The sequence below is a fragment of the Homarus americanus genome, unplaced genomic scaffold (genome assembly GCF_018991925.1).
Source record: "Homarus americanus isolate GMGI-L3 unplaced genomic scaffold, GMGI_Hamer_2.0 scaffold30535, whole genome shotgun sequence".
Lineage (NCBI taxonomy): Eukaryota > Metazoa > Arthropoda > Malacostraca > Decapoda > Nephropidae > Homarus > Homarus americanus.
Genome location: NW_024732440.1, coordinates 5668269 through 5688984, shown reverse-complemented (window position 1 = coordinate 5688984; position 20716 = coordinate 5668269). Strand labels below are relative to the sequence as shown.

Here is a 20716-nt window from a genome sequence, read left to right as displayed (position 1 = left end):
TTGCAAAGTGGTGAGGACTCAGAATCAAAAGCAAACACAAACTCTCTTTGTTTACTGCCATTGAGTTATTTCTAATTTTATAACATATTTTACTATGAGCCTATTTTTTTTTTTTTTTTTTAGGTTGCTCTGTATCTTCACACAGTCAATGGTCTTCCACCACCAGCATACTTATCTCCTAGAACAACTCAATAATTTGCTTTCTAATCATTCAGATTCATTGCTACTTACTGAATATCTATCCCTCACTCTTAACTTGCATATCTCACCTCATAAATTCACAGTTCTTTTTCTTCCATTTTCCCTCCTACCATTCATCTCAGAATTATACATTCTTTTCATAACTTTCACTTGCCATTCCTTCAATGTGTCCATTCTCAGTCCAATGCTTCTTTTATCTTTTATTTTTGTTCTCTGGACCCTATGTACCCTACATAATACTCTAAAACACAGCTATTGTACATAACTATTTTGTTCTACTCTTTCAAGCAACTTGTCCTTTCCCAGAATCACATGCTGTCTCACTCTCTGTATATACAAGCACACTGATGCTTCTTAGATATCAATCCCCTTCACTTCTATTGCATCCTTAACTCCATCCTTCTTTTTATTAATGTTTCATTGTTAATGTAAAACTGAAATGATATACAGTAGAGGATTTGTAAGGATTACTTAAAGTAATTAGACCTTAAGCTTGTCTTAAATAATTAAATTTATTTGATTTGTTCATTGCTAGTTGGAGTAATTATCCTGTGATAATTTTAAGGCTTGTTCATTCCATTTTCTTTTAGGAACTCTAGGATGGATGAAAGGAATGTTTTCATTAAAATTATAGAATGTTTGTATACATTGTATGTTTCCTGCAGATGTCAAGCTGACTGGGACAAGAGCCTATCCCGTGATCTAAATGGAGAGCGCTTAACTTTAACTGTAATGACCAAAGATACTGTAAATGTAAACATCACCCAAACACTCCTGGAGCTTTACCGTATGGTTAAGAATAATTGGACTTCAGATTATTACAATAGAGAAAGGTAAGAGTATAAGTGTAGCTTATACAAACTACTTGTTCAGCAGGAATTTCATATAAAGTCTGTAGGAACTTTCCACAACTATCATCAAAAATTTTATTGCAGTAAACTCAATCTAATCCAGACTACAGTAATTGGGGGAGAAGGCCTGTACAGTTAGGCCGAAATTCTGGGTTGGGTGGAGGTCCGTATTATCTATATTTTGTTTGTTGGGGGGTTGGGTCCAAACCCAAGCTACTTGAGAACAATGAACCTGCTGTATTTTTTTGCCTAGACTTAACACCCTCTAGGTTATTATACATCACATGAACATTAATTTGGTTGCTTAGGGGTTTAACATGTGAAAAAGGGTTAATATTTCCTCAGTCTCATATGCTTTTGGCAGCTTAACTGCTTAGCGAGTTTGATGAGTCACCGTCACTGAGTGGCTGGTGCTGCAGGGAGCTTTCATATGCCTGGCAGCAGTGTGTATTTTCACTGCTGTGACACTGCTTTGATTGATTTTTTTTCCTTTTTTTTAAGGGAAAATTTATTGATAGGACTTATTAAAGTATTATATTACAATCTGTATATTTTATTAGCATTATAAGTGTTTCACAAATGTATTGTAATGTAAAAGAATCAGTTGTAACTAAGATCTCGAACAAAAGAACCTTAAGCACTGCATAACCATTGTTTATATTAAAACATTATTTTTTATTTACACAGGTTGGAGGTAGAGACTAGTACGGTTTCAAGTGAGGATGGCTGTAAGGGAATAGTGGTTAGTCCTCAAGGTTATCGCAGACGATCTCCTTTCATACCCTTTGCTCTTAAAAATGATACTGGCTGTGACCTCACCTTTGCCACCATGACTGCCACACCAGACAGGCAGGTTATCTCCTCAGTGTTATGGATATGTGTAATAATGTTTGTCTCTTAAGCATTTTGCATTTCACAGATAATTTATCTGTGCAAGTGAATGTCTTCATTGAATTAAATAATTTATTTATTTTTTATTAATTTATTTATTTATACACTGTATTTTCCAGTATGGCTGATATGGAAATTTTAACTCGAAGCGATATGCCAAAGATGGATTGGATACATGTGCCTGCAGGAAGCACTGTTCCCTTTTCCTTCGAAGGCCGGGGAAAACAACGCCATCGTGACACTCATGAATTGAAAGTTCATCAGTTATTAGTACAAGTGGATGGATGGCAGCCAATAGGACCAGTTACTGTGGATAAAGTTGGCATTTTCTTCAGATTAGCTTCTTCATTACCTTCAACTTCTTCTACACTAGTAAGTGGTACTGATTAAACCTAAGTGGTCATATTTTTTTTTAGTTCTTTCCTTTATTTCTGCATTTCTTGTTTGCCAATTTCATGTTCAGTGCAAGTTAAGCAAGAAAAGTGTCTTATAAATGTTTTCACAAATGTTTATTTTCATTTTAATGAGTTAATGAAAATATTTGCATGTTGGTTCAATCATTGCATGAAAATAAGCATCTGAGGCCTTTCAGAAACAACTTAACATTTTTTTTAAGCTTATGGTCCTGAATAGGGTACAGTGATGGAGAATTTTAGGGTTTAGGAGGTATTAAGATTTAAGGGTGTATGAGCGATAGAAGTCGAACTGTTATTGTAGTACAGTTATTTATTTTTAGTTTCAAGTCTTTGACTTTGTAGGGTTTTGAGCACTATTGAATTCTTTAGAAGTACTTGTGGTGTTTTGGGAAAAAATAACAGCTATTATTATACAGTATATTATTATTTTATATTACCCACAGAATTGTGAGTTACCAAGTGCCCGGATTATAATGGCAGTTACACTTGATGGTTCAGCCCGCAAACTAGTAACTATCAGATCGGCTTTGCTTCTCACAAATCTGTTGAATTGTCCAGTTGACATCCGCTTGGAAAATTCTGCTGTACGACTTGGAGGTAAGGCTTTATTGATGTGCATGTATATTATGAAATATTCTTTGATTTATCAGTACAGTAGCTGTTAAGGATAAATAACTGATTGAGATATAGAAAATTTAATGTGTCCCTGTTCTTTAATTTAAGAGAGAAAGTAAGGATTGTGTTAAAAATTATGAAAAACTAAGCATGAGACTTGAGGAATTAGAGGAATTAATTGTAATAGGAACATATACAGCCCCTTTTTATATGAGTAATTAAAGGTCAGATCATGTAAAATTAATATTTTTACCTTCAGATGACATCACATTTACCTTTATCAAAATTTTATTACACCATCAAGCAGTACATTTGGCAAAGTAACCATTATTTGCTGGATCTGACTTATTTCTTAGAAATGGTAGCCAGTATAAGATGAATTTTGTTTTCTGTCTTACCAAACTGTATGAGAGGTCTAATTGCAGTAAAAAGGTGTAAGTAAAACTCATAACAGTATTTTTGTCAACACAGGTTAAGTACAGTCAAGCTAAGTGAATCAACATGTACTTATTGCTCGAATGCTTCATGCATAATTAATTTTCTTGGTTAATTTGTCAATGTGTTTTCCATCTATACTCATTCTTTACACTTTTATCTTACTACACATGGTCTTGTGCCACTCTCTACTGTAATCCACTAACTTATTCATAGACATTAATGACTCACTCACAAATTTAGATTATCAGATACAGGTATTTTTATCTACCTTTCTACTTCTTCAAGATTTTGTTTATGCCACAGTACATAATAATTTTGATAGATTGTTAAAAGACACTGAAGGGTTACCTGCAGATTCTAGAGAAGGAAACATATTAGAAGTGACAGAAAGGATGTACATGATAGAAATAAGTAGGATGAAACAGATACAGAGTACTGTATAAACAACCCAATCACAAATATGAAGTAAATAGTGAATATTCTGAGGTAGAGTGGGAAAAACCAAGAAAGAGTTGGAAGATTGCCCTCACAGTAAAGAAAATGGATATCCAGGAAGCAGTATTGTTAGTGAATGACCATTGAGCTTGGCATTAAAAGTTACAGGAAGATGGACATGAGATAAAGGAGGATACTAAGTTATGTGAAATGACAGGGATAAATTAATAAATATGTTGTGGCCTTGTGGAAGGAGAACACCTTATCAGAACAAATCTGTTACTACAGTAAGAGTGAATGAGTAGCAAAAAATGATGAAAATGTGTGCTTGTTTGCTATTCTGGTCAGCCTGCATTATAACGTGGTGAGTTATTTTTATTTCATAATACAGCAAATCCTTCACGATGTGCAGATTTTCAGTTTGCAATTTGCCATTGACCTAAAGTATAGATTGTGGTCATTGCATACAAGACTTGCACTTTCCAAAAAACATTGTATTACCATAAACTGCCATTATACTCAAGGTTGCATTCCTAAGGGGTCAGAGTAAATGTTTAAATTGCACTTAAAGAAAAACAAACTAAAGTGCTGTACAGGAACCCCTCGTTTAGCATTCTGTCTCGCTTAACATTAGTCAAATTTTGGTTTAGTAATAACTTGACTCACTAGGAAAGGAGAAAAACTAGGGATAAGATGGCCTGTGAGATGGCATGTTGCCATTACTACATGTAATGAAACTAATAGTTGTGGAATAATAATTACAAAACAGTACAGTACTCTAATATTGCTTACAAATACAGAAAATATAATATCAAATTATGAAATAAAAAAATGAAGAGCATTAAAGACAATACATACTCAACATAAAATGCTACCTTATTAGATGCTGTAGATGGTAAGCTCAGCTGTGGAAGAAGATGATGCACTTAAAGCACTTTTACAGAACAGTATGTTAATTGTTTGACACTTAAATTTTAATCTGGATATTAATCATTTTTTATATTCAACTTAGACAATACAGGTATTGTACATGGTTCTTTTCACTTAACATACTATACTTAATGTTATCTGTACAAACTTAATATTACTGTAGACATACGAGACATTGATGGGGTAGGGGAAGCCATCACAACACAAGAGTTCTTTAGTTAACTAATAAAAGTTCACGTAAAGGAGTGTAAGTAGCGAGGCGCAGTGCACTGGTGGTACGTATGAATGCGGGACTCGGACTGAGGTACATGCTGTGTGACATTAAAGCACGTAGGAACACACAAATCGTTTGGACTGATGAACGATTTTCTAGACATTTTTTTTTTCCCTCGGAGAGTCAGAAAAATGCATATTCTGATATAATGAAGTCCAATTTATTGAGGTTTTTATGAATTTATTTGCAGTGTATCAATATTAATCAAACGTTATGTCTGAGCCATTGAGCTGCAAGGGGATTGTACGCACAAAAAAAAAAAATATATATATATATATATATATATATATATATATATATATATATATATATATATATATATATATATATATATATATATATATATATATATATATATCATATATATATATATATATATATATATATATATATATATATATATATATATATATATATATATATATATATATATATATATATCAAAGGAGCCCTTATTCTGCTTATAAAGCCTTCCTTTGGGTATAGTGACTCATTTGGTAATCCGTAGAGCAACACCCACTGGGCAGCAAATACCTTATTGTTCGTTTATGTCTTATTTTTATGTAATTAACCATTACAATTTCTAGAATTTTAGAATAATATTTTTTAATTGAAATGGTAACCATATTTTCAATGGAGGGTTAAATGATTAACAATCCACAATATTTACAATGTGTGGGATTTGTAGGAAAATGTAACACCATGTAATGGATGGGACCCACTGTACAGTATAGTGTATCATTTGCATGGAAACGAGCAAAAAATTATTGATTAGAAGAGATGTCTTCATAATGCAGCCTACCATTTGCCTATGAATTATTCCATTCATCAGATGTTCAATGAATGTATCTTTCCTTGAAGATAATACCTGTACTTGTAACATAATTCTTTAGGGGTACCAGTAGTTGCACAGTGTGTATTATCCGTAGTTGATCGAGCGATAAATAATAATCCAATCCATAATAGCTGTTGAAATTTTTTTTCTGTAAACAAAAGATAGTTTTGTTGATGGAATTTCTTACATGTGTTGTAAATATGATTGCTAATTGTTTCAGCTACAACTCAACTGTTCAAGCGAATGACACCAGGTTCTACCTATCCTGTACCTCTCAAGTTTGTAGAGTTACAGATTAATGTTCGGCCTGTTCCTGACCGCTCCAAAAGTGTCTTTAGCTTTTCAAACAAGCCCATATTTTGTACCAATTTACTTAAATTGGGATGTTTGGAAGGAGGTGCCAGACAGAGTCATGCCCTCAACAGCAATAAGGAACATCCATTTAGGTTGGTTAATACAGTAGTCGGCCATGCACATCCACCATTGTTAATCCTGCTTCTCCTTTCATGGGTGTGAGAAATATTCAAGATACTGTATCTTTCATACAGTATCTTAACATGATGACAGCTTGATGGAGAGCATGTAATTGCTTACTTTAGATTGCAGTAGAATATAAACAAATCTGCAATTTTTGGAACCAAGTGATATGCACATTTTGGATTTTTGGTGATTTTAGAAACATGGACCACATCTTTGGATCTGACCATATTATAAACTCAACAGACAGTTTCTCACCAATCATTTTGAAGTACAGAACAGTACAGTGTTGAAGGCCATAACATAACTTAAATACATGCGGCCATATAGGTATAAATGCACAAGCTCATTTATTTTTTATTCCCAATGAAATTTTTTGGTCTTTTTACTCAAAAATAGATAAGAAATACATAGAGTAAACTCCCTCTAACCCAGACTCACTTTATCCGGATCACCTTGCAAACCAGACTGGAGTCCAGCACCAAATACATGTATCCCGAACCCAGAAAATCATGACCAAAATCCAATTAGTATGGGGGAAAGTTTGCATAAGCAGGAATGGGGTAACTCAGCAGCTGCCTATGAGGAAGCAGTGAGGTAGTTGCTGAGGAGCACTAAAGTGAAGTGTCTAAGAAATATAAATAGTGAACAGTACATAAACTCGATGAAATTAACAGTGAAAACATTCCTCTCCGCATTCCTACAGTATAATCACTTCCAACCTCAACTGTCTTTTCACCACTTGACTAATTATAAGTGAATAATTAATAAGTACAGTATGCCCGGATAATTCTGGGATTTTTATTTTGCGGTCCTCTATTATTCGCGTATGATACCCTGGATGTGCCCAAGAATGTCTTAAGGGTAGTTTTAAAGTTGCTGGCATTTTCGCGGCCGGGACAGGGAGCCATTTGTTCTAGAGACAGTAATTTCCTTTACCCATATTGTATACTGTATACTGTATATGTGTGTGTGTGTGTGTGTAGATACACACACACAAAACACATACAAATTAATAATAATGGGAAAATTCTCTCACAAATAATGAGAAAAAAATTATTAAAAATGTTGAGTCTGCCCTCAAGTCCATTTCTTACTTTGTTATAAATAAAGCATGGAGTAGACTTGAGGGTAGACTCAACATTTTTAATACTACATTTGTTTCTGATTATTTGTGAGAGGATTTTCCCATTATTATTTATTTGTATGTGTTTTGTGTGTGTCTGCACATACACACACACACACACACATACACACACATACACACACATACATATATACATACATACATACATACATACATACATACATACATACATACATACATACATACATACATACACTACTCCTTGCACTGTCACTATGTTGAAATGAACTGTAGTTTGAGCTTTTCCCCATCTAGTTATTATATATCTTATTTGTATCACTTGTGTTACTTGTATATTATTTGTAATTCGAATCCCATTCCCCAAATATGTAACTGTATATTTTCAGCCTTCTGGCTGCCAAGCTCTTTCAATAAACCGTTAATTATTATTATTATTATTATTACATACATACATATATACATACAATACAGGTAAGGGAAATTACTGTCTCTAGAGTGAATGGCTCCCTGTCCCGGCTGCAAAAATGCCGGCAACTTTAAAACTGCCCACAAACATTCTTGGGCACATCCAGGGTTTCAACCGCGAATAATAGAGGACCGCGAAATAGAAATCTGCGAATTATCCAGGCGTACTGTATGTGTGTGTGTGTATATATAGACACACACGGAGTAGACTTGAGGGTAGACTCAACATTTTTAATAATTTTTTTATTATTTGAGAGATGATTTTTCCATTAATATTTATTTGTATGTGTTCTGTGTGTGTGTATGTAGGTAAAACAAATAATTGTCCTAAGGGCAAACACGTAAAGGGAATATACATGTTTTTGTACACAAGTAAAAATGTAATGCACAAACACACACACACACACACACACATATTACACACACACACACACATATTACACACACACACATACACATTACACACACACACACACATACACACACACACACACACACACATATACACACATTACACACACACACACACACACACACACACACACACACACACACACACATATACACACATTACACACACACACACACACACACACACACACACCAGCAAATTTTCTTTGCGTATTTGGCGATTCGCGGCCATTTTGAGAACCTAACCCCGCGAATTTGAAGGGCATGCTGTACAGTACTTTATTATACTTTATTATTAACATGTATTATGTGCTTCTAATTAAAATTAATAGGTATACAGTGGTCCCTCAATTGATGAGCACAATTGGTTCCACAGAGTCGGTTGTTAACCGAAGATTTCGTTAACTGAATCTATTATTTCAATGGGATATTGGGGAATTGGTTCCAACTCCCAGATAAAGTATTCATACAAAGTACTGTATACCGGTAGTAGAATTAACAAAACAATAAATATAAACTAAATACAGTACTGTACTGTACAGTATACTGTACAATAATAAATAAAAAAACAATAGAATACTGTATTTTAACTTACTTTGTGGTGTGTATGTCATATTACCGGCAGCTTTGTTTACATATCAAACAGCTGATTCTAGAGGCAGTCGGTGATGATATACCATATTCTTTACAGAGTGCATTGGTTCTAATGCCTTCTTCAGGTTTCATAATAATTTCTGCACTATGTTAACTACATACCAGAATGACCAATAATTTTGATGTAAAAATGCAAAAATATTCAAGAGACCAACTAACTCGATGTTCACTCCACTGTAAACAAAGTTAAACTGAGAAGCATTAGTGGGTGATTCGATCAGCTGATTGGCACACAAATACTGTTCCATGTACTGTATATATTATCAATATGTTAAACTAAATTTCAGAATGACCAATAATTTTAATGTAAAAAATGCAAAAATATTCAAGAGCACAACTTTCTTGATATTAACTGCACTGGAAACGAATGTAAACATAGAACCAATTACTGAATTGGCGGACTAGCCGATCAGCTGATGCACACAACAAAGCGTGTTTCTCGTAAGGCTGTCGCTAATCGAAGTTTAGTTCGTTAATGGAACAAAATCCTTATGGGAGCTAATTCATAAATCAAAATTTCATTAATTGAGCCGTTCGTTAATCGAGGAACCACTGTATTATAATTCTTTAATAATGTATACCATATGAAACACTCTTCTACTTTGTACAATTCTCTTATCACTCTCCTATTATATGAGGCTGCTGTCACAAGCAAAAATATTTACAGCGAGCAAAAAAGTGCCTAAACATTTCTCTATAACATCCGTTCTAATTATGTTAGAAAATGAATTTGGTATCGAAATTATCCCGAATAAATCTCTACAAGGCTATTTCAATAAATCATTATACGAGTCTATAATATTTTTTATAATTCATTTATTTACAGGTACCCGCGACTTACGACCGACTCAACTTACGTCCACCCGCACTTACGACCTGCCTCAGTCGTACCAAAATGTGGTCAAATTATGTATTTTTGAGTCCCAAAATCAGTACACAGACAAAATTTTCATCTGTAATTCACTTTAAAATGGCTGGCAAGCTCAAAAGTGAGTGTTTTGTGGTGCTGAGAAGAAAAAGAGACCCAAATTTTCGATTTTCTATGTGTTATTTAACCATATCCGACTTACGACCATTTCGACTTACGACCTGGATGTCGGTCCTTAACCCCGTCGTAAGTCGGGGAGTACCTGTATTTATATATTATTTTTTACCAAAATAATCCTGAATAGTATAGCTCAAAGTTTGGTTTTTATATATTATTAAACACACACACACACACACACACACACACACACAGCCAAAGCAGTACACGCTGCTGCCAGACGTACGGGAGTTTCCGGCAACACCAGCTGCTCAGTGACCCCAAATGTATGATAGACCAAATATTTTTTTTCCCCCCACAGATGTTAAAACTCTAAGCGGGCTAAAAAAAAGGGGGGGGGGCGTCATATGGTATATAAAATCCCTGAGAATGTTCATTCTAAACTAAAAATTTCAGGAAGTTTGGGGTTCTTAGGTATCATGACTCGGAAATACCCTGACCCTCTGGGAGTTTCCTCCCTGCAATATCAACAGTACAGTAAAGCCTCGAATAACAATGGTAATGTGTCCTCCAATATTGCAGTGTAAGGCGAATCATCGTATCGCGAATCATTAATTACCATTAAAGTAAAGCAATAATGATGAGATGCGTTCCCACGTGTGATCTTTTCATATCTTTTGTGTGGCTTTTTACCCTCTTTTCACCCCAAAACAATACAATTCATGAAAATTGCAAACTATATTCTTTAAATAATGTTTCTGAATGCACTTTATACAATATAAATGAATAATAATATGGTCACACGAGGAGATGGGATGCCATTGTTTTCGTTAGTGTTTACAGCCGGGAGTCCGAGACAATAGTTCTTCACGGGAAAATGAAGAAAATAAGACCCTGGTTGTAGCTGTAGTGATCTTAATGTTAAAAAAAATTAATACCTGTATGTATGTTTTAAGTAATGTTATTTGTAATGTTAATAAATGGAACACTAGAAGTAGCTAACCACTAATGGTAAAGAAATAAAGCGAGACGATTGGGAACGCCAACGTATGAATAGTAAGTGCGCACATGTGAAAACATATTGTCATTTCTCTACATATAAATATGAAAGCAACACTTATTTACTGTTCATATATGTTTTAAATAATACATATGAATGTAAAACAAAAATTCTACTCACCAACAGTGGTAAAGTCTAAAACATAAGGACAGCAAATGATGATGTGCGAGTTTTGACTTAGATGACGAAGTCATCAGGTTCAACTCTGGCTGAAGCTGTAGCTTTCCAAAAAGCTGTTGCTGAAACTGTTTCTGAACCTGAAGTTGATGTTGAAGCTGTGTATGATGCTAAATTTGATGGTGTAGCTGAAGTTGATGGTTTAGGCCTTCAAATAATAAAGCTGTTGAAAGAACCTTGCACAGCTGCTTTCTTTTCTCATTATACATCTTTATGTAGAGGTCATGTGCATTTATTTAAATTTTAATGCTTTGTTCTGTTAATGGATCCACTATAGAAAATATGTTCATTGCTTGCTGCATATAATATCCACAGACCTCTCCCCTTTTTCATATTGTTTTAACACATCTAGTTTCTCGGCTAAGCTTATACACTTTTTATTAGGTTTTTAAACAACACTACCATCACTTACTCTCTTGCTCATGTTGAATAGGAATGCAAAAATGCTGTAAGAAACCTGAGAAAGTTTTTCTCCTTTTCCTGTTCAGGTGCATGAGAACAAAAGGCCCGCCAGCTGTGATTGTTTATACTAGTGATGCTGGCATCACCACTAACAAGCCCGGCAGCCTCCGTGCGCGAGGCATTATTTTTTTTTTATAATATCGGGATTTGGTTATTATTTATACAAAAATTAAATATATTTTGTTTCAAATTTGCCGTAAATACAAAGAAAATAATGGCGTAAATTGAATTGGGTCCTAAATTAACCAGGGTCTTGGATATGAATCTTTGTTAGTTGAACCGTTGTTATTGGAGGCTTTATGGTACAGATCCCTGCCTAACCTGGACAGCCATCCCCCCCCTTTCCAATCAGTCTGGATTAGAGGGAGTCTACTACCTTCCCAGCATTGTTAAAGATGCTCATTCAGAAACCTATCAAAGTTAGCTAGTAACAGTAAGCACAATACAGGGGGTCCCCTACTTACGAATGCCCGCCTGCCAATATGAATGAGGTCCCATAAGGTCAAATAATTTTAAAATCTTACAAATACAGAACAATAGTTCGTAACTGTGACGTACAATAACTAGTTTGCGCAGCGTGGAGGGGAGGTGGAGTTGCACATGGGGAGTGATGCGTCGCACCCAGTCACTTGCCTCTTTAGGAGGGGGAGCGTCAGTACTCTTTACCCTCACCGCCTTAACGTGTGTGATCCAGTGCAAACTGTTGTAGTTTATTTATTAACTCTTTTTTTTTTTGCCCTCATCATGGCTCCCAAACACAAACCTGATACAAGTAAAAGCAGTGCATCTAAGAATAGGAAAACAGTTACAATGGAAGTGAAAATTTATGTAATTAAACGTTCTGAAACAGGCGAAATACTCTCAGTGATCGGTAAGGCGTTGGGCTTCAGTCAGTCAACAGTCGGAACAATTTTGAAAGACAAAGATAAAATTCTTGAATATGTAAAAGGATCTACACCAATGCACCCAACTGTGATAACAAAACAAAGAAGTGGATTGTTAATTGAAATGGAAAAATTGTTAGTGATATTGGTAGACTGTTAAAATCGACGGGACTTGCCTCTTAAGTCTAGTTTTGATTCAGGAAAAAGCGCGGAGCTTGCATGCTGACGAAGGCTAAACACGGTGGTAAAAGTGATGGGGAAAATTTTGTTGCTGGTTTAACAGGTTCAAGGCAAGGGCAAATGGTGTTTGGAAAAAACACTGCCCACAATTTGTCCACGATTTCACTGGCTCTGAAAGTGATGTTGGGGAAGTGACACAGACAGTAGTAGACCTTAGGAAGCAACTCTACCTTGATATTCATGAGGATGATATCACACAGAGGATGCAGTGAAAGCTGAAACTCCACAACCAAAGGGATTCATTACAAAAGAAATGGCAGATGGTTTCAGCCTTATTGAAGGAGGATTGTTTAAATTTAAACACCAAGATTCATAAAGGTATTACTGAATATTTACAATGTTACAGAGAGATTTATGATGAAAAGAATAAATTTTCAGTTCAACCATCCCAATAAAGCCTCTGTCACTCCTACAAATGCCTATTTCTACATGCAAGCCAGTCCCAGGTTTCAATGTAAGTGTTAAACTTTAATTTTTACTTTTCTGTATATTGTCTTTCAATTTTGTCTTTTCTCTTTAATTAAGTGATTCGAGATGTATAAAAGGACTTGGGCTGTGATATAGTGAACATAGGGTATGTGTTCAGACTTAGTACATTTCCAACTTAAGGACAGCCTCAGGAACGAAACCCGTTCGTAACCTGGGGACCCCCTGTAAGCTTTCTTTTTGTAACTACACCTGATACTATCAGGTGCTTGGATGCCAATATGAAGACAAATATTCAGACAGCAAGAATAGTGAGTAAGTGATCGTGTGGGCTATTACTGCATGGTAAACAAGATGGCCAGACCTGGAAATTCACACTCTACCGTGGTGGTTATCTTAAATGTCCTGGACCACATGGATTTTTTATGTTCTACTGTGTTAGTATTTCCATTCCACGCTGTTATTAGAAACCGGATGAGAAAAAGAAGAAAAGATTTGCTCTCATTGATAGATTTGGTTTGAGTTCGTTGTATTGAACAAGCCCGTCTTGGTATTGTAAGATAAATCTGAGCAGTTGTAATTTGATGAAGAATGGAAAAGTTTGATTAATAAACATGGTGGATAACTGGTAATGTAATTTTTTATTTACATAATCATTAATTCATTCATCAAGAATAGCATGGCTGTATGCACGGAAGCTAGCTGTTTTATTTAGGCGTCAATGTGTTTATTGCTAGGGTTGCTTGCCTGACTGATTTATGGTTTGCGGAAATGAAACAAATACTCCGTTACCTGTAGTTTTGTGTATTACCTGTACTGTATTTACAATATACTATAGTGTTATGTGATATTTTTATTATTTATCAGGTATGCTTATGAACCAACCTTGTAGATAATAATTCCTTTGGCTGTGTTTATTATTACTTAGTTTTGTTTGTATTTTTTATCTCAACTTCATCACACAAACAAATATTACTTGCTCCTTCGTCATATTTATATATCTCATTCTTGCCGGGAAAGAGTTTAATTTGGGATACAATGTAGTGCTAGTTTAGGATTATTTTGTATGTGGAGAAATTTGGAAGGTATAAGTGTGGATTTTGGTACATGTGATATAATTATGCAGGGTTTAGTAAGGGATTTTAATGTACTGGATATGTGGATGAATAAGAATGGTATTTTAGAGGTTTCTGTTTTATGTATGTGATATAGACTTACTAGTACAGTAGTTCAATTAATAATGAAGGCACAGGTTAGAGAGCTGAAAATTATTGATAAAGAATGAGAAAAGCAATACAGGTATAACATTAAGATAAATACATGCAGGGTACTCCAATCCAATAGCAGTTGGAGTTCATTATTGAACAGTGAAATACCTAAAGGCTTTTAAAACTTTTGTGCAGGTTTATTGTTTTGTGGAAATGCATAAAAGTTGGGAATGCTTGATATTTGCTGAGGATACTGAAATTTGCAGGATACTATGAGCAATGTTAAAGTTTAATTGATTTCCTTGTGAATTGTAGCTTGGTTCTCAGTTCTTGATATACCCTCAACCCCCTTCTACAGTATATACACTAGAATCCCAGTTGTCCAGGACCTACGGGATTGAAAGGTGCTGGATAAAGAATTTTTCCAGTTAGTTGAAACTCATTCTTAGGATCCTCCAATGCACGATGCTCCAGGTTGACCTCGCTTATTCGTGTCTCAGAAAAACTGACTACTTTAACGCTTGTTCCATCCGATAAATTATGTGGCTTAAAAATAAAGAAAATATAATACAGTATAAAATTATAAAATGGGAAAAATGAAGAGCATGGCTGTGTATGTGCGAGAAGTGAACGTGTGTGAAGGCAGTGGGTTATAACCAAGGCCTTGGCTATAACTACATTGCCTACTCGCCAGCTTAGCCATCGCGTATAGTGTTACTTGTAATGAAACTATAAAAGTTGTGGAAAAATCATTACAATACTGTATTGTGGCTTAGCAATAAAGAAAATATAATATAAAACTATAAAATAAGAAAAATGAAGAGCATGGGTGTGTATGTATGTGTGTTGAGGCGGTGGGTTACTGGGTCGCCGTGCTCCATCCTGATGTGGCAGCATGGCATACACACAGCCAGCACGGCAGCCATACGTTTGTGAGTAAGCTGGGTGACTGCCTTAAATGTGTCGTGTCGCCTAGGGGATGGTTTGAATGTGGAAGGTGCTATTTTTTTTTTTATATAAAATATGTGCTATTGTATTTTATGATACGCTATGTATCGATTTTTTTGTTTATCACAGTACTTGTGGTATGGTCGGTAGCGTTCCGTGGTCCCATGCATTAGGTCCAGGGTTCGAGTCCTGGCTGGTGAGGTCGTTGATTATATATATATATATATATATATATATATATATATATATATATATATATATATATATATATATATATATATATATATATATATATATATATATATATATACAGTGGGGTATGCTATAACGAACGTAATTGGTTCCAGAACCTCGTTCGTTATAGCATTCGTTCGTTATAGGATTAATCCGTTCCAGGCCCCCAAATACAACCACTTAACACTGAAAAAATTCTGTGGAAAATGTAAAAAATACGGTACTTTATCTTACCTTAGTGTTATTCAGCATGCAGGTACCCCTAAACACTGGCACATCACTATCACTTCCACTGGGAGTCTTGGCTTTAAGGTCCTCAAACAATTGTTTAGCCTTCTCACAAATTATAGCTTCACTAATGTTACCACCTGCCATTTCTTTCTCCTTTATCCACACTAAGAGTAAATTTTCCATCTCTTCAATCACATTACACTTTGCTTTGCTAAGTCTAAAGATTCCCTTAGCCACTTGCACAGTTTTTAACTTCTCTTTATTCTTCAAAATCGTACATATAGTCGATTTAGCCATCCCATATTCATCACTAAGTTTCGCAATGCTTCTTCCATTCTCACGTTTCTTTACAATTTCTTTCTTAGTTTCAAGGGTTATTAGCTTTCTCACTCGCTTTGGACGACTCATTGTTACAATTGTATACTTGTATAACAAAATAGTTATACAAATAACGCGAATTTCCACATCAAAAGACGAAATTTCAACAATAACAGTGGTGCACTGGCTACACAATGAGACAAAGATGGCGCCTGACGCTCTTGTTGTGGGTCGCGGTACAACAATATTCATGCGCCAGGCGAAATAGTCCCGTATTCATCCGCGTTCGTTGTAGGAGTTGCGTTCGTTATAGCATTCTCAATTTTATAGGTAAAACCGTTCGTTATAGGAATATTCGTAGTAGGATCCGTTCGTTATAGCATACCCCACTGTATATATATATATATATATATATATATATATATATATATATATATATATATATATATATATATATATATATATATATATATATATATATATATATATATATATATATATATATATATATAACCGGTTCTAGGGCTTATATTCATTTCCATTGGAGTAAATATCGAGAAGGTTGTGTTATTCAATATTTTTCCAAGTTTTATATTAAAATTCTTAGTCATTTTAACACTTATTTAACATAATAGCAGTACTGGGAACTAGTTTTTGGTGCGCCCATCAGCCACTTCACTCACCCACCAAGGCGTCAGTTTGTGTCTGTTCAGTGGAGGAAACATCTTACCTGTGGCTCTCTTGAACACAGAGTATTTTTATGTTTTTACAGTACAATTATTGGTCATTCTGAAATTTATTTAACATATTGACAATATATAGCACAGTGCAGTGTTCATTTAAAGAAAATAATCTTGAATTAGACCTAGTGAACTTAAAATTTTATTGGTGCATGAGTTCCCTAGAATGTGATTTTTCCTCCATCCCCACTTCCTTTTCTTCTCCCTTCTCATCCTCCCCACTTCTAATTCCCATCATCATCATCAACCAGGAGCCTTCTACATACACACCTCAAAGTAAGTGTACTTTACTGCATTTTTTTTTACTTTGTATGTATTTTTTGGTGAGCTGGAACCAATTATCCAATATCCCATTGAAACAATGGATTCGGTTAACGAAATTTTCGGTTAACGAACAACCCTCAGGAACAAATTGTGTTCGTTACCCAAGGAACCACTTTTTATATATATATATTTTTTTTTAATGGCTTATTTTTGTTTTATATCATACCCAAGGGTTCATTTACTGAAACATTTTGCAAGGCCTAAGCCTCAAACATACAGTATTTATGTTATTCACTTAGTATGTAGTCATTTTATTTTGTTTTCCATTATCTCAGACGTTAAAATTCTACAAGTGGCACCCAAGACGACTATACCTGTACCTTTGGTGTACGCCTGGGCTCGCCTCTTTGTGCGACCTAGCAGTCCACTAAGGGGTAGTTGGTTATTTTGTCAGGAGCCCCTACATTGGCTCACACTTCTTCAACCTCGTCAGGTGGCTGCAGATTTACGAATGTGTCCAGCAATCAACACACATTCTTCACCATTTAGGTTTGATTATATATAGAGTGCTTCTGAAGTATTTTTTTATTGTCACTACTATCCAGACCATGCAGTGGCCTTTGATATATGCACAGGTTACATTCTTTAAAACTTTGTTTACAGTACAGTACATCAGATTTGCACAAGTCCAACTTTTATTTCTTAATGGAAAAATCTTGAATGACAAAACACTCCAACACCTTGCACCACTCTACGTGTTAAGCACATATAAATGCAACCTGGGGTTTGCTCTAATTAACACATTTAATTGTTCTTGAATTGTCACTTTTTGTTGGTAGTGTAGGTAGATCAGTTCATAAAGCAGGGGTAGAAATTCACATACGCCCGGTCACCCAAGGTGATCAAAATATCATAAGGGCGACAAGATTTTACTATTTTGCTGATCTGGAATCGCCTGATGGGCGAGTGGGTCGAAGACAGTGGTAAGACACACTCAATGTGTATAAGAGCTTCATATTGAGAATACACTATTAATACTAGTTATCTTAATTGTATCACCGGTATTGCAAGCGGAAGGGATATCCATTTTATGTATATAATACTTGATATTAAAATTAAAATAAAATATATACACTCAATGATATAATGTAGTGTGATAAAACTGGACAAATGAGCTGGTGCAATGCCACCTAGAACACCAGGCCGGTTCGGGGATTGTATGACGTCGCACACAGATACTACCGCTATTCATGTCGGTGTATGGAAACCGTGCATTGTAATGAATAAACGCAGTCTAATTATGTAGATATGCAATTATTAATGAGGAATTCATTTCTATACATAATATATAAAAGCAATGACCGAAATTTAATACCTGAATGTATAATAGGCAAGAATAAAAACAATTGACAAGTGATGAAAACTGCCTTTCCATCAACAATCACACCATTTATTATCAAAAAACAATTTCACGTACATATTCAGATTATCATCGATACAAACAAGATACCGAAAAATAATAAGCGTACGGAATTTGACAACCAGTTCACACATACATTCAAAATCAAATTGTAATTAACTTCTGTATTATAGAGCAAAGTGAATTATAAAGATATAGTATTAGAATTTGGTCATGGTTAAAAGCTTTCGCACATTCTTATTTTTTACTCTAGCGTTATCATTATTTCTTTTGCATAAATTATATATTATTATTATCCAATTGGGAAGCACTGGTGGAACTACACCAGGTTTCAGTTAAAGTCGATCCAATTTGTATGTTATAGTTCATCCAGTGTGTTCATTGAAATAACTTGATGACTGTTGATAATAATCAGAGGATTTAAAGTGCAGTTTACAAACCTAAGCACAGCAAGTTCACTTGTTAGTTATACAATATGAGAATTTTTATTGCCTTTTATTCAAAATAAGTGGATGAATATGGTTTACATTTGGATTAGGAAATAATTTTGATATATTGGTAAGTTCCAAATAGCTTCATCACAGTGGAATGTGCTCCATGCAATTAATTTAGTTAATATGTGATTATTCCAGTGTTGGTTTATGATTTAACATGGTTTATACAAGTAAATAAATGTCACGCAGTAAATAGAACTTTGTCTAAACCCGGTAAGTGCCAATGTTTAATGTTTCTTGACAAATTGTTTAAGGGCTAGTAAAAATTTATAAGGACTAGTAAATTTTCAAATCTACTAGTCCTGCTGGCGACTATGAAAAAATGGTGAATTTCTACCCCTGTAGAGCTTTTACTCGGGGCTGCAAATGGTTATGAGTTCAGTTCCTGGCCATTGAGAAGTATTAGATTCCTTCCTTGTACCCTAGCACCTGTGCCCTCACCTGTAAAGAAGTACAGTACACTATTGGGTGCACTGGCTGATGAGGGAACAACCTTTTGTAAGAGTATTGGTGGACTCATAACACCCAGGGGGTGGAATAACTCATTTGCTGCTTAATATTAAGCTTTAGGAAATCAGCATCTGTCTGGCCACCTTACACCATAACATTAAGAGGCTGATATAATTTATATACCTACTGTATACATACTGATATATGATTTATGGTGCTATAGCTTGCCTTGTGTAGAACTGAGGATGTGCATTACAAACTTATTGCCTAAGTGCATATTAAAATAACATAGGTAGAACCTGCACATATCAAGGGTATACTGTACTGTACTGTGTATGGACTAGTTTTTAATTTGCTTATCATTTATATGCTGTACTTATATGAGAGAGTTGATTTATTTGCATGCAACTTGTAAAGAGTTAGATTTTGGTGTTTTTTTATTGCAATCATTCAGGATAATAGTTTTTTCTCTCTACATCTCTACATTAGCTTGGCTCCTTGCTGTTCATATTTTTGCCAAGGTGAATTTGTAAAAGGTTCTTGATATCTCCTCCTAATTTTACTCATATTCTTCATGTTTCTATTTCTTAATTGAAAATGTAAATGAAGTCTACTATATTTAATATTTTAACTGCTGGACTAACATCTTTTTTGGTGTTACAATACACCTCTCAGCAGAAGCAATTAGTATCATAAACATGTTCCCATATAATAATTTTTTTTCTTAAAAATAGCTCTAAAAGATAAATAATAAGAACTTTTATTTGAGAGGCAGTGAAAGCATATCTATGAAAGTAAAGTGCATAATAATTTCTTCTTCACTGAAACTTTAGTAAACTTGTGCTAATTGAGTTATTGATTGATGATCTTTATTCTTTATAAATACTCTAAATGGTGTTGTATGACTTGAAATTTAATGCATCATCTTTATGAAGGAATGCTCTTGAAGTCAACCCACAAAAGTTAAGGTTAATCTTGCTTATGTATGTCAGAAGGTTGTGTTATTTTGTACTATAATCATTAACAGTAACATAAATCTACCTAACCAGGGGGTGATGTCAAAATTTTATAAAAATTTCATTATGACTAGGGTCCAGATTTTGGAAATATGGTACAGTATTATGGTGGTGTAAGAAATAAGTAAATTAAGATAATAATTTTTTCTATAGGTTTA

At 34.6% G+C, this 20716-nt stretch overlaps 1 protein-coding gene across 5 annotated transcripts in view; it reads left to right on the top strand.

The window, feature by feature from the left end:
- The window catches only part of LOC121868786 (vacuolar protein sorting-associated protein 13D-like), a 226289-nt gene that overhangs the window by 147393 nt on the left and 58180 nt on the right, over positions 1–20716 (top strand). For 4 of the 5 annotated variants that reach the window (XM_042369702.1, XM_042369703.1, XM_042369699.1 and 1 more), the window contains 5 exons: positions 867–1034; positions 1740–1901; positions 2063–2315; positions 2803–2956; positions 6107–6332. In XM_042369702.1, the coding sequence (XP_042225636.1) occupies positions 867–1034; positions 1740–1901; positions 2063–2315; positions 2803–2956; positions 6107–6332 (963 nt within the window). Of the gene's footprint in view, positions 1–866; positions 1035–1739; positions 1902–2062; positions 2316–2802; positions 2957–6106; positions 6333–17513; positions 17728–20716 lie in introns of all 5 variants that reach the window. The other variant, XM_042369700.1, reaches the window with a different exon arrangement.